This window comes from Neltuma alba, unplaced genomic scaffold, assembly GCF_004799145.2.
Source record: "Neltuma alba isolate B1F8T4 unplaced genomic scaffold, ASM479914v2 tig00013062_pilon, whole genome shotgun sequence".
Lineage (NCBI taxonomy): Eukaryota > Viridiplantae > Streptophyta > Magnoliopsida > Fabales > Fabaceae > Neltuma > Neltuma alba.
Window position 1 is genome coordinate 91,638 of NW_021637399.1, and position 12,753 is coordinate 104,390.

Here is a 12,753-nt window from a genome sequence, read left to right on the forward strand (position 1 = left end):
TAATCCGAATTTCAAAAGCTTGAAAAGATGCTTTCATTATATGAGAAGCCAATTCCGGGAATTCTTTGTCTTCTTCCATGGCATAGTCCCCTGCTGTTAAAACATGTGTTCGGACATGAGATGTTGAACATGATTTTCAAATACTGTTGCAGTTAGCTGAAGAAAGGCTTCCTTTCTCTCCGTTTCTTCTCTTCCAGTTAAGCTGTTTCTTCTTCTTGATATCAAGATTTGAGAGAAAGATACGTTCAGAAACTTCAATAAATGAATATATTCGTGCAAGTTTAGAGGTCATTCTTGATCTGGAATATCACATAACGCAAATTAAGGCTGATATTAGTGTGTGGGCGGTGGCGTGGATTAGACATCCTCAGAAAACAGTGAAAAGATGGTGCAACTAGTACTCGGTAAAACGTGTGGTTTGTAGGGAGCGCTAGCCCAGAGAGACTATCCATTAGTGTTGGTAAGTTTGCCGATCCACTAATTTATAGATAACTTTTTACCATGTTAAACCAATTTGGCAATTGGAAACATGAGACTTGCGATGTTTTCCGGTTCAAGATTGGCCATATTAAGAGGTGCTAAGTGCATCTAACAGGAAATTTCTTTAGAAGCTAGTGTCCCTAGGATAGGACCCATATCAGTGTCTTCTTTTCCCTTTGATTAGTCCCCTCTTGTCTCTTACGGTCTTTTTTCACTGCAGGAATAGACTGCCTTCATGCCTCTTCCCTTTGAAAATGTGGCCCCTTACAACTTGCGGGGGAAAGACACGAGTCTCAGGTTTCATAATGCTCCTGGGGTTTATCAATAAGGTATTTGTCTTGCTTGCATCATGGAATCTTCCACCAATGGTAGCATAATTGTCCTTGTCTTTGTCGTTTGGTCAAATCAGGCAGAGTAAATGGCTATTACTTGCTCCTAAGGGGGTCTCTTCCGTCCTCTCTCTTATCTTTTCCGGACCAGTCATGAAGGTTCTGCAGAGGTATTCAGTCTCTTCCCTCTTATCTCCATTACCTTTATCTTTCTTGGCTTTTAGCATTTCTAAGATGCCATTGCTATCGAAGCTGCCTTCGCTTCAATTTTTGTGTCTTTAAATCTCTATAATACCGACATTACCATCTATTACGATTGCAGGCAAGAGAACCTGTATCAAAATAATAGTTTAATCAGTAACTAGTGCCGTATATAGCAAGTTATTTCACAGATTAGATATAAATATATATTTTTTGATCAATAATATTTTATAATTGAGTACATATTAGAATAGAGCAACACAAGACACCTTGTGAGACATGAAGCTCCCTATATCGTTTCCTTGCTATTGAAAAAATTAAAAGCGCATCAGTTCGTTTTCTAGCTTATGGTCCACGTCACCTGCCATTTTATGCTGCTGGTCAACAGGCTACGACCCTAACTGCTAGAGTTGCCGAGGGATTGAAGTGATATGATATAATTAGTTCATAAAGAGACGTGCAACAGTGTGAGTAAGGGGGGAGTGGGAAGAAAGCACCCAAACGTAGCATTTATTAGCCAAAAACATCACAGTATATTAAAGAAAGTGGAGTCAAATATTGGAAGCAGGATGTTTTTGTACGTGTTGTCTCTGCCTTTTATGTTGAAAGTTTGTAGCCAATTCCCTGTCTTCTTTAATCTTTATTATGCTAAAGTTTGGGTTTTGTTTTAGGATTCAGAAGAGGCTTTTTAAACTGCGCAGTCATTCTATCAGAGGATTTAACTCCATTAAGGTCTTCTTCCTTCTGGTTTTTTGGCTTTCTTGGCTTGGCGGTTTAGCGTGCACCCTGCTCCGGAGTTCTTAATATTCTTTCCAGCAATAAAATATAACGTAATAATGAAAGAAACAAAGAGTGAGAGCAAATGGAATAAGGGAAAGAGTCAAAAACCCAATTGATTGCTTCAACAGGAATGGAGTATATGTCTATCAAATCTGAAATAACTTGAATTGAAACCCCTCCGGTTAAGAAATCTGCAGTCTAAAGATCCTCTGCAAAAAGAATTCAGAAACCAATTGAGATGAAATATCCGTGCAAGAGCTTTGATATCACTATGGTGATTGATTATCACAAGACACAATTGCAATTACTTGTAACAGATAGATTATTATCAATAATTTAAATGACCTAAAATACTCAGTAACTGAAAATTATGTCAACACAGATAAAATAAGAACATAAGTGAAAGACCATGAAGGCCAAACCTCGTCATCTCCATCTTATAAAGCAATTTGTTGCAAACCTAATCTCTATATCAGTAAATGGAAGCACCGCCTGGAAAGGAAAACCTACCATATAGAACCGTGAAATGTTGTACGCATATAGTTTGAACACGATGGAAGGCCTTACAGGACCCAGTGTCGCGACAGGTCGAGCCAAGTAAACCGATAGGAATCCATTTAATTTCCAGTTCTTCTGATGATCACAGAAATTTAAGAAAGAAAGAAAGAAAATCGTGAGGAGGAGTTTAGTTACATGTGGGATACAGAGTAATTGTAGGGAAGCCAGCGAATCACCGCCAGCCATAGACCGCCTGGGAGTACTTATCCTTGAGCCACTTGAAGCCCCTCCTTAAGGACCCTTTGGCCTTACCCTCCACACAGTACATTCTATAGCTAGTAACCCTTTTCTTCCTCTGAAACTCTGCATCAGTGAAGCTCCAAGACTTGGAAATGCTCTTCCCTATCTTTAAGTCCTTGGGACCTTTTTGTGTTTGTGCAAAGGAGGCACTGTGGCACCTGAGATCGTAAGGCCTAGAAGCTTTGTTGCAGCTCTCCACCTGCATCATCACTTGCCCATTTGCAGAACACGTTGATCTGTTGTGCTCCTCCATGGGAATTGCCGAATTAGATGAAGTTTCAAGGCTTTGTTTCTCTTCAATGTTGAAGCTTGCTCTCTCTCAACCAAACGGGTGAACAGGATTTGAGCGACAATGGTAATGTGGGGTCCAACTGAGACCATAAGGGCTGTGGACATTTTCTCATTCTAATTCCACCTCTCTGTCACAGGTAGCGGGAAATCACAAAGTCTGAGACAATTCTTTAATTTTGGCCAAAAAAAAAAAAGACAATTCTTTAAAATTTGCAAGGATTTTGCGGCTGAACAACCTAAGGTTTTTCAGGAACATAATTTGTTCTCCACAACTGTAAGTTTAACAATTGGGGTTGAATTACATCTAACACTCATGAAGTGTTTTTTCAAATACATTTAACATTTTAAAGTATTTTGTAATGTATCCAACACTATAAAGTATTTTTTTGTTTATCTAACACTTCTAAGTATTTTATGACATATCTATTGTTCTGAAATATTTTTTAAATACGTTCAGTATTCTAATTTTTTTTTTTTGCTTTAATATGGATGCACCAAAGATATATTTGAACAATGGATACGTCACAAAATACTTTAAGACACTGGACATATTTAAAAAAAATACTTCGAGTACATTTGAGAACATACCTCAAAAGACCGATGCGTTTTAAATCTTATAAGAATTAGCTTCATGTTATGGTTAGAGGTGGACTGGAGGATGTTGGACTGAAGGGAAGAACATGGGTATTACATAAAAATTCTTAAAGTCTGCTGAAACACTTGCCAAAGACCCACACGAAAATTTAGATTAAAAAAAAAACTGCAGGGAACAATATGGGCATTACATAAAAATGCTAACTCTGATCCTAATCATAAAAACTGGTTGATTAACTTAAAGAGATTAAGAAAAAAAATTAAGTTAGCTATTTGTAATAAATACGTGTTATCTTTCTTAAAATATCCTTGCTAATCTAGTGTATTGACTAGAACAACTATTATTAGAAAAACTACCTTGAAAAAAAAATATAAATATAAAAGATAAAATAAATTAAAATCTTATATTTAAAACTAAAATAAAAATCAAACAAATTCTTTATATTAAGAACCAGAAGTATTACTTAAAATCTGTCAAAACACTTGCCAAGTGACCCACACGAAAATTTAGATTAAAAAACCTTAAGGGAGTTTATATACAAAGTATTTTTCTATTGTTATCATCATTATTATAATTTAAAGGCAAATATACTGTATTCAGAAATTATTTTTCATTCATATAGATTTTTCAATTTTCACCTAATTTGAGGTCTCAAACAACCAACCAGCTTGCATGAATCCGTTTGCCAGGCAAATCAACAAGCAGGTAAGGGTGAGACCACAACGCCAAGTTTCAAGCTTTAGACATTATAACAAAATCTGAAAAAGGAGGAGGATTTTAGATAAAAATCTAACAACATTATGCAATCTTTCTCAAGACACTAGAAATACAAGCAGACTCAGCAAAATTTGCAACACTTCCTGCTAGACTCAACATTACACAAAAAGGCCAACCTCAAGATGCACAATACACTGATCTTCCAGATTCACGGTATCCTTCAATTCATACTAAAAAAGGGGCCAGCGACCATGAAATTAAATTAAATTTGCCCCCTCAATAATAAAGACATTTAGTGATGATGCTGAAACCACATCAAAGAAGATCAGCAACATTGGCTGGGAGCTCCTCTATGACCACGTTATAAAACCTCTGGATGTCAAACAGCATCCTTTCATCATCCCTTGTCACAAAATTGATAGCAACACCTTTCCTTCCAAACCGACCACTACGACCAATTCGATGGAGATAGTTCTCTGGTTGAGTTGGCAGATCATAATTAATCACAAGTGATACTTGCTGGACATCAATACCACGGGCCAGAAGGTCGGTGGTTATTAGCACACGGGAAGAACCAGAACGGAATTCACGCATAATGATATCCCTTGTGTTCTGGTCCATATCTCCATGGGTGGCTGAAACCGTGTGATCTCGGCCTCGCATCTTGTCCGTCAGCCAGTCTACTTTGCGTCTAGTGTTCACAAAGATAACACTTTGGGTGATTGCCAAGGTCTCATAAAGATCACAAAGAGTCTCAAGCTTCCATTCCTCCCTATCAACATTGACATAAAATTGCTTGATCCCCTCTAGTGTAAGCTCATCACGTTTTACCAGAATCCTCACAGGTTTGTTCATGAACTTCCTTGTGATCTCCAAGGCCTCGGGTGGCATAGTGGCAGAGAAAACACCAACCTGAATTTTTGGTGGCAGCAGCTGAAAAATATCATAGATCTGGAAGGGGATTAAGAAAGGAAGGAACATCAGTAGGATAAATAAAAAACCAAAAGGAAAAGTTGAAATTACGTGTACTTTAAATTATCTATCAATATATCAATACATACGATAAAATCTAGAGCAAAATGCACTATTCACATCCATGCACAGTGTAATTCATTGCTTTCATGCAATCCGCAGGAAAAGAATGTCACATGTCTCGTTTGATATGCATATGATTGACAGTGCAGTTCACAAGTTTGGAGACACCCTGAATAACTTTTTTCAGAATGATCAGTGATACTCCCAACTATTGGCGCTCCATCCTATAAAACCATATCATTATAAGCAAATAAACTTGTCCGAAGATATTGTCCCCAATAGTATCACCGGTATGCACCTTCTCCTTTTATCTTGGTTCCTCCTCCTTCTCTATGCACCCTCTCTTTATCTTCTCATTTTTCCAGCCTTAAAATTAAAGCCAATCATACATCTACATATTTAGAGGCTAGAATATTATATCATATGACATCAAGACCAGCAGGAAAAAATCAGTATCTAGGAGCATTATACAGCCTGAGGACATAGAGGAAGTTAGGTCATTAAGTTACCATTGAATGGCAACACACGACCAACCAAATTATAGTGTTTGAAAGAGAAATCATTCCGTAGAAAAGATCTTAAACACCAGCAAAGCAGAAGAAAGAAGCAGATTAATTAAAGAGAAGTAGAAAGTGGTAAACAAGGATACCTGATCCTTGAAACCACGAGAAAGCATCTCATCTGCCTCATCCAACACAAACATCTTAATATAATCAGGGCGTAAAGATTGTCTCCGCAGCATGTCAAATACACGACCAGGAGTACCAACAACAACATGGACTCCACTTGAGAGGATGCGTTGATCTTCACGAACACTGGTCCCACCCACACAAGCATGGACCTTAACTCCAAGATAATCACCTAGTGCTCGCATGACCTTCTCAATTTGTTGAGCAAGCTCACGAGTGGGAGCAAGTACCAGAGCCTGACATTCAACTACGCTATAATCAAGCTGCTGCAATATTCCAGAGCAGAAAGTCGCAGTTTTCCCAGTCCCAGACTGGGCTTGCTGAATTACATCAAGACCCTTGCAGAAAGGTACAATTCCCCTTTGCTGGATTGCCGACGGCTTCTCAAAACCTTATCAGAATTAGCATAATGTCAATGTCCAAATTAGTCATGCTGGAAAGTTAAGAGGCATGTCAATTGACTGTATATTAATATCTATGCAAGTAGAAATAAAGGTAGAGGAGCCTATCAAAGGCCTTTCAAATTTGTTTATTAAATGACCACACAAGATAACTTGATTAAAAAAAGTAATATTGAGTTTTCATGCATTAATGCACATACCATATGCGTAAATACCCCTAAGAAGGTTCTCCTGCAATCCCATAGCATCAAAGCTTTCATAAACTTCATCATAACTAGTAAAGAATTCCTGACCATCAGATCCAAGCCTGCTCCAATCAATACATCAAACCAAGAATGAGCATATAACTATAGGCATCCATGGATTATGCATCAAAAAAATATAAGCATGTGTGCACTGGTGCACCCCTACAGAGCATCCAGCATTAACTAAGAAAAGGAAAACATACAACTCATTCATCTTAGCATCAAACTGACGACCATCAAATTGTGATCCCTCTGGTGCCACTCCAGCCATGACTGCAAACTATGAATGAAGTCAAACATCAATTCATTCTATATCTTGCAAATCAAACATGAAATATTTTATGATAAATCACGAGAAATCTGAATTCACACAGTTTATGCGGTCTCATTGTGAATCTGCATCAGGATTCAGTCCCCCCCCCCCCCCCGGTTTTTTAGGATAAAACCGTTTCAGAGTTCAGCAATAGCACCTAACAGATACAAATGAGAGATAGAGACACCAACCAGCAATTTTTCACAGCATAATATGCATTACCTGCTCCATTTAACGGCGGGAAACATGCATCCGTAACACTCAATGAGCCATTTTCCAAGGCACGACAAAATAAATCTTTATACACCAAATATATCATGGAAATAATATTAACTAGTCCACCAACGTTTGCAATAGCATAGATTGAAATAGAATATCATCAACACAGCTAAAAAGAACCGATAACAAATGAATGAAACATTCAAACATATAAAAAAAAAAAAAAAAGTCTTATTTCAAGACAAAAACCCGATGCCGGTTAATTTTTTTAAAAAAGTAGTTAAGCAAATACTGCGGCAAAAAATGAACAGGCTTGTTAAGCTAACAAAAAAAGAAAGATCCCGGAGCCATTCGTGTTTCCCTTGTCCCTAAATATACAGCACCAGACTGGAACACCCCAAATAGCTTTATTAGTGGCGCTTCACTTCCCCAAGTTGTTGAAGGTTTAATATGGGTTCTTTTGATAAAATTTCTTACTAAGCTCAGAAATTAGACAACTCCACAAAAAGTATCGATCTATGAAACAAGTAACCAATCTGAACCAATAATTAGAAACTAAGGATATTTAAAGACCGACGCTTGATAAAATCAACAAAGTGGCAAAAGCAAAAGAAAAAAAATCCCATGAATGAGACACGACTTGCGTAAAGGATGACAAAAAAGAAAAAAGCAGCAAGTTCAAACCTTTGACAGATGAGAGTAAGAACTGAGAAAATGAGTAGGTTGTGGGTTTAGGGTTTCCCAAACTCCTCGGATCTTCGATGTTGGAGGAGTTGAGGAAGGCGACGTAGCAGAGAAGATACACTGGCAAGGCCCGCAAGGGTAAATTGAAGAGACTGGGATTGGCCAATCGTTCGGAAATTTTGTTGTTTTTAATGTCGTTTCTCGGTTTTGCCCCTGATGTTTCCTTGCTATCGCAGGCCGACCAAGCTACGACGTCGTTCGTGTTCAGCCCGCAAACGGCATACCTCCCTCTCAACAATGGCATGTCACTTTCAAGTACTGTTACGTTGCGCCTGTTTCGCATTCATGATGAACTAAAGATTGAAATCTAATTTAATCTGAAATACATCATATTTATTATATATTGTACTGTTAACTAATCAATTAATAATTTAATACAAAACATGTTATCATCAGGCAGTTGTATTAATGAACAGATGCAAAAAATATATATATATTTGGGGTGATTGATGCAATACCTTCCTTCCTGGCTGTTAATGGAATGGTACAGGCTTTGCTAGGAGCCCTTTGCAGATAGAAAATAGCCTTCTATTATGCTTGGTTGATGGTGAAGTTTTTCTCTCTTTTTTTTCCTTTTAATTTTCAGGACAAAAAAAAAAAAAGAACAGAGATTTTCCCATGTCTAAAGAGTGAAACTTTTTTCTTTCCCATATTAATGCAGGCATTTGTGTCGGAGGTTTACAAGAAGAGTGTTATTCTTGTCAATGATATGTCGGAGAGGGCTTGATGCACAACACGCTTCAGACAATGAAGGGGACAAGCTTAATCTTGCCTGGCCGGCAAGCATGCATTTTAAGTCATGTACGTATTGAAATTATAACATTCATCAAGAACAAAAAATAATAATAATAATAATGCACAACTTAACTCAAAGTCATTTTAAACCAGAAATCTGAAATTTCACGAGCACTTGGCACAATAAAATTCTGGTTAAAAACTGGGGGGGGGGGGAAGGGTTGCCGTGAGAGCAACAATTTATAAATGACTGAAATATATGGTGGATGTGGGTGCAATCCATATCAGGAGCAATTTGAGTGAGTGGGAAGGGGCGCCTTTTGATGTTGGTGGAATAACGTCAAATGACACTTACAGAAGTTCAATGAATTGTTCTCAGTCGCTGTCTTCTTTAATACTAATAGGTCCATGAGGCATTAGACGTGTAAACAGCTACGAAGTACTGGTTCTTTTCATATCATTTGTTGCTCCCCTGTTCCCAAAAAAAAAAAAATACAGTGCTGATAACATTGAATAAAATTATTTATTTAATTTTTCCTTGATATCATGTTAATAAATAATATATAAGCCTAATTTTACATGATGGATTTTTTTGAATAAAAATGCTTACGTAGTGCCCTGATTATGAGACAACTCAAGGTTATGGGTCTTGGGTCATTGAATAATCCAGTAAAGATGGGAAATGGCACTGGCAATATGGGCCTCACTGGCAGCCCATAGCTGGGACAGTCCATTAGAGGAGGCAATGAGGGCAGCCAACTCAATATACACGTAAGCCCATTGGGCCGAATGGACTGGCATAGCTATGGATATCATAGAAGCCGTCCGAACCGAAAACACACGGACCAAACAGTAATTTGCCTTCTTTGATTGGTTTTTAATATCGGGGCATCCTTTGAGTTGAGGGAAGACGAAAGGGGAGGAATCTATGTATAATGGCTATAATGCCCTCCCAACTCCACTGGGGCAAGGGCACAAGTCGGATTCTGAATATCTTTATCGAAGGGTATTTTGACCTTAACACTGAAAAATAATAATAATTACACTAATAATGCCGGATGGACAGGTGGCCTGGATTCCAAACACAGAGTGAATATGAATATCGAACGTGAACCACCCAATATAGCATTAGCGGGGATGTGACTCTTCATAATTGGGTGTTGGAGCCCTAACACGTAGAAAGCTGGAATATCATTTGTGTTCGGACTTTAGTTTTTGATCTGCTGGCCAATCATCAAATCCAATATCAATCGTCACCTTCCTCCCCAGCTTTGACTGAGCATCTATTACTCAAGCTCTTTTTCTTTCTTTCTTTTTCCTTTTCTTTTTCAGGGATAACATTTTCAATCCACATTCTCTCCAAACACACAAATGCATGAATGGAAATATCCATCGTAGCATCTCAGGCAAGCAGTATCTAAATCCAAAATTATTTTTCCATCCGTCCAAGTAGTTTTAAAGGTTAGTACAATTCTTGATCTCTCAAATTTATCTTTATTTTAGTTTTAGTCTTTTAAAGAGCTAAATAGTCAAAATTGATCACTCCGGTATATGTATATCGCCTCAACATGTGTATTAGAGCAAGGACAGGAGAGCCAACAACTTTATTATGAGGGATGAAGTGTGTAATTAATTATATGATAATCCCAATTGCAAATCCTGCTGCGATTGTTCAAGATGAGGAGACATCAATTGCTCTGCAAAATATAATTAAATCAATTTTATAAATGAAACTGTCTTTAACCAATTGAACTGTGTCATTTGAAATCATCAGAAAAGCTGCTCTCCAACTAGGCGCGCCGAGATCCAACATCGGGTAAACACATAGTAGATTTTCAATATTCCTGATGGATATTAAAATAACAGGGAAGCATTTTTAAAAAGGGAATAAAGTTAGAGTTCTTTTTACGAAGAATAAAATAGTTAAAGTGTGGAGAGAAGGAATTAAATTAGGTGGGAAAATCTAAATATATATAAGTAAATAATATTAATATACTGTTAAATACACAGCGCCGGCCACACCACCACCAAAAAGAAAAGAAAAGGAAATTGTAATGCAAGGCACGCGACTCATCACATGCTTAGTCGGCCGCTTCCTTTTAAATAACCTTCCTCGTCCCTCCTTAATTAACATTTAATCACATCAATTAAACATTTAAAAAGCTAATATTTTATATGGAAAGAACAATCGTGATAAATCAAAATGAAATATATATATATATATAGATTTTTTTAGGTCAATGTGAAATTGTCCTAATAAGCCTCAACCTCATCATGAACGAAGTAGAATTTTATACAATTAAGCAACTCTCCCATTTAGTACTCCTCCGATATTTAATTAACGTGAGAGCTATGCACTTAATTTGGGTACATGAAAGAAGATATCTACATGAATTATTTAATCAAATATATTTGATATGATGATCTCCCCAACATATTTCCATACACAATATTAGATTATATATTAGTTTATAAATTAAATAAATTAATCTGAGAAAAAAATTATAAGTATAAGAAATAAAATAAATTAAAGTCTTTCACTAACTAGCTCTGAGACATAACACGAAAGGAATATGTTAGTGTTTCTAGAGTAGGTTCTCTCTTTAAATTAAACTAGTGTTTGTGATATTATTAGTGCTTTTGTTGATTGGCCAAATGCCTTGGAAAAGGCCCTTCCACAATCTCTATCTCGTTTCTATATTTAAGATTTATTTTACACGGGGAGATCAAAAGCTATTTATGCATATATACACACAAACACTGTTTCATCAATATATGAAAGTGTGTGAGTACAATCCCAAATCATTAGGCGATTGAAAGATGAAGATGACAGCTGAATAAGAATCAAAGAGAGAAAACTTAATTGATTGATAGTGGCAACTACAAGCAAAATCTGGAATAATGTGCACACACATATATAGATGGATGAGAGGATAAAGAGGATCGCATTCCTGCACAGTATATGCTTCAGCAAAAAGGATTAGGTTTTTATCGTTATCGTTCAGTAGCAGTGAGCATCTTTGTATGCAAATATGGAATACCAATCACCGTTCACCACCCACCCACTTGATGTCAACTCGATCGACGCAGAAGCTTTGGTGACTCCCCAACCATACGATGTGGGGCTGCCAGAATATCATCTTCATTATTCATGAATGTGTATAATGAAGTATTGAATGCATTTGACCATATTCTTTTCTTTCAGATGCCATTATTATTCACCGATCTTTCCAGGCCAACGTGTGGGAGCCCATTTGCTAAAGCTTCTAGCTGGCTAAGCCGCATATATGGTTGGGACCAGTATATCTGATCCTGTTCGGAGCATGCCTTGCCCTAGAATGCCACGTATTAGCCTCACTTAGCTTGTCGCTAATCTTTGACTTAGCCTCCTAGCTCCTCCCTGATATCTATCTGCTACTTGCCACCATTTCACTTGGCCGAAAGTGTTTTAGAACGTGCCTCTCTCTAAAGCCCCATCTCTTTACCTGCCAAAAAAAAAAAAGGCGTACCTTACCCAAAAAGCAAAAGAAACATATCATCCTTCCACCAACAAGATGCTTATCTATCATCATCATCATGCTTGTTGGTCGTCGCAAATGGACCTTTAATTTCTTTTCTATCTCAGCCATTAATGTAGGTGGTTGACATATATATATATATATAAACTATATTCATCCTCTTCCCAAAATGGGTAAGTCTAGAAACGCTCACCATCACATGCCTCTTCCCTCTTGGGAAAGCCTTCCACTTTCCCTTTGCTTCCACGCACCTCTCATCACATCATATTAGTTTTATATGTAATCAAACAGAATAATATAGCCTCTCTCCCGCTTAATAATATTTCTGTGAGGATCTAAACAGTGATCACTAGGCTGTTACATACACACATATATATATATATATATATATGTAACAATGATCTCAAGATTTGCACTGTGTGCCTGCCAGGCGTGAAAACTGAAAAGAGCCAACATCTGGCCTGCCATGTGTTGGGTTAATTAGTTTACTCAAATACCTAATGAGGCTGTATGCTGCGTATCTAAAACACAAGGGAGACAGATTTTGCTAGGTGTCCACTTGGCCAATCAAAGTGGTTCCGGTTTGAGTGGTGAACTAAGTAAGGTATATGTGAGAAATGTAAGATTAATTAGTAATATGATATAGTGCTGAATGGGGAATGA

The 12,753-nt window shown here is 37.3% G+C and overlaps 2 protein-coding genes and 2 long non-coding RNA genes across 5 annotated transcripts; all 4 read right to left on the bottom strand.

The window, feature by feature from the left end:
* Positions 1 to 417: 417 nt before the first annotated feature.
* On the bottom strand, positions 418 to 1,411 carry LOC114733994 (uncharacterized). The gene is made up of 2 exons (XR_003739121.1): positions 1,280 to 1,411; positions 418 to 1,141 (listed from the first exon to the last, which is right to left on the bottom strand). It is a non-coding gene; the product is annotated as an uncharacterized LOC114733994 (long non-coding RNA).
* Positions 1,412 to 1,878: 467 nt separating this feature from the next.
* LOC114733996 (uncharacterized) lies at positions 1,879 to 2,520 on the bottom strand. The gene is made up of 2 exons (XR_003739122.1): positions 2,301 to 2,520; positions 1,879 to 1,999 (listed from the first exon to the last, which is right to left on the bottom strand). It is a non-coding gene; the product is annotated as an uncharacterized LOC114733996 (long non-coding RNA).
* LOC114733987 (uncharacterized) lies at positions 2,521 to 2,841 on the bottom strand. The gene has a single exon (XM_028921462.1). The coding sequence runs from the start codon at positions 2,839 to 2,841 to the stop codon at positions 2,521 to 2,523; it is 321 nt and encodes a 106-aa protein (XP_028777295.1).
* A 1,348-nt stretch (positions 2,842 to 4,189) lies between these two features.
* LOC114734015 (eukaryotic initiation factor 4A-11) lies at positions 4,190 to 7,908 on the bottom strand. Of its 2 annotated transcripts, none has more exons than XM_028921500.1 (5): positions 7,778 to 7,908; positions 6,765 to 6,841; positions 6,517 to 6,623; positions 5,876 to 6,306; positions 4,190 to 5,142 (listed from the first exon to the last, which is right to left on the bottom strand). In XM_028921500.1, exons 2-5 carry the CDS (start codon positions 6,830 to 6,832, stop codon positions 4,507 to 4,509), a joined length of 1,242 nt encoding a protein of 413 aa, XP_028777333.1. In that variant the 5' UTR covers positions 6,833 to 6,841; positions 7,778 to 7,908; the 3' UTR covers positions 4,190 to 4,506. The 2 variants fall into 2 exon arrangements, with proteins under 2 accessions (XP_028777333.1, XP_028777334.1); XM_028921501.1 differs by having other exon boundaries at positions 6,765 to 6,834; positions 7,778 to 7,904.
* Positions 7,909 to 12,753: the final 4,845 nt, after the last annotated feature.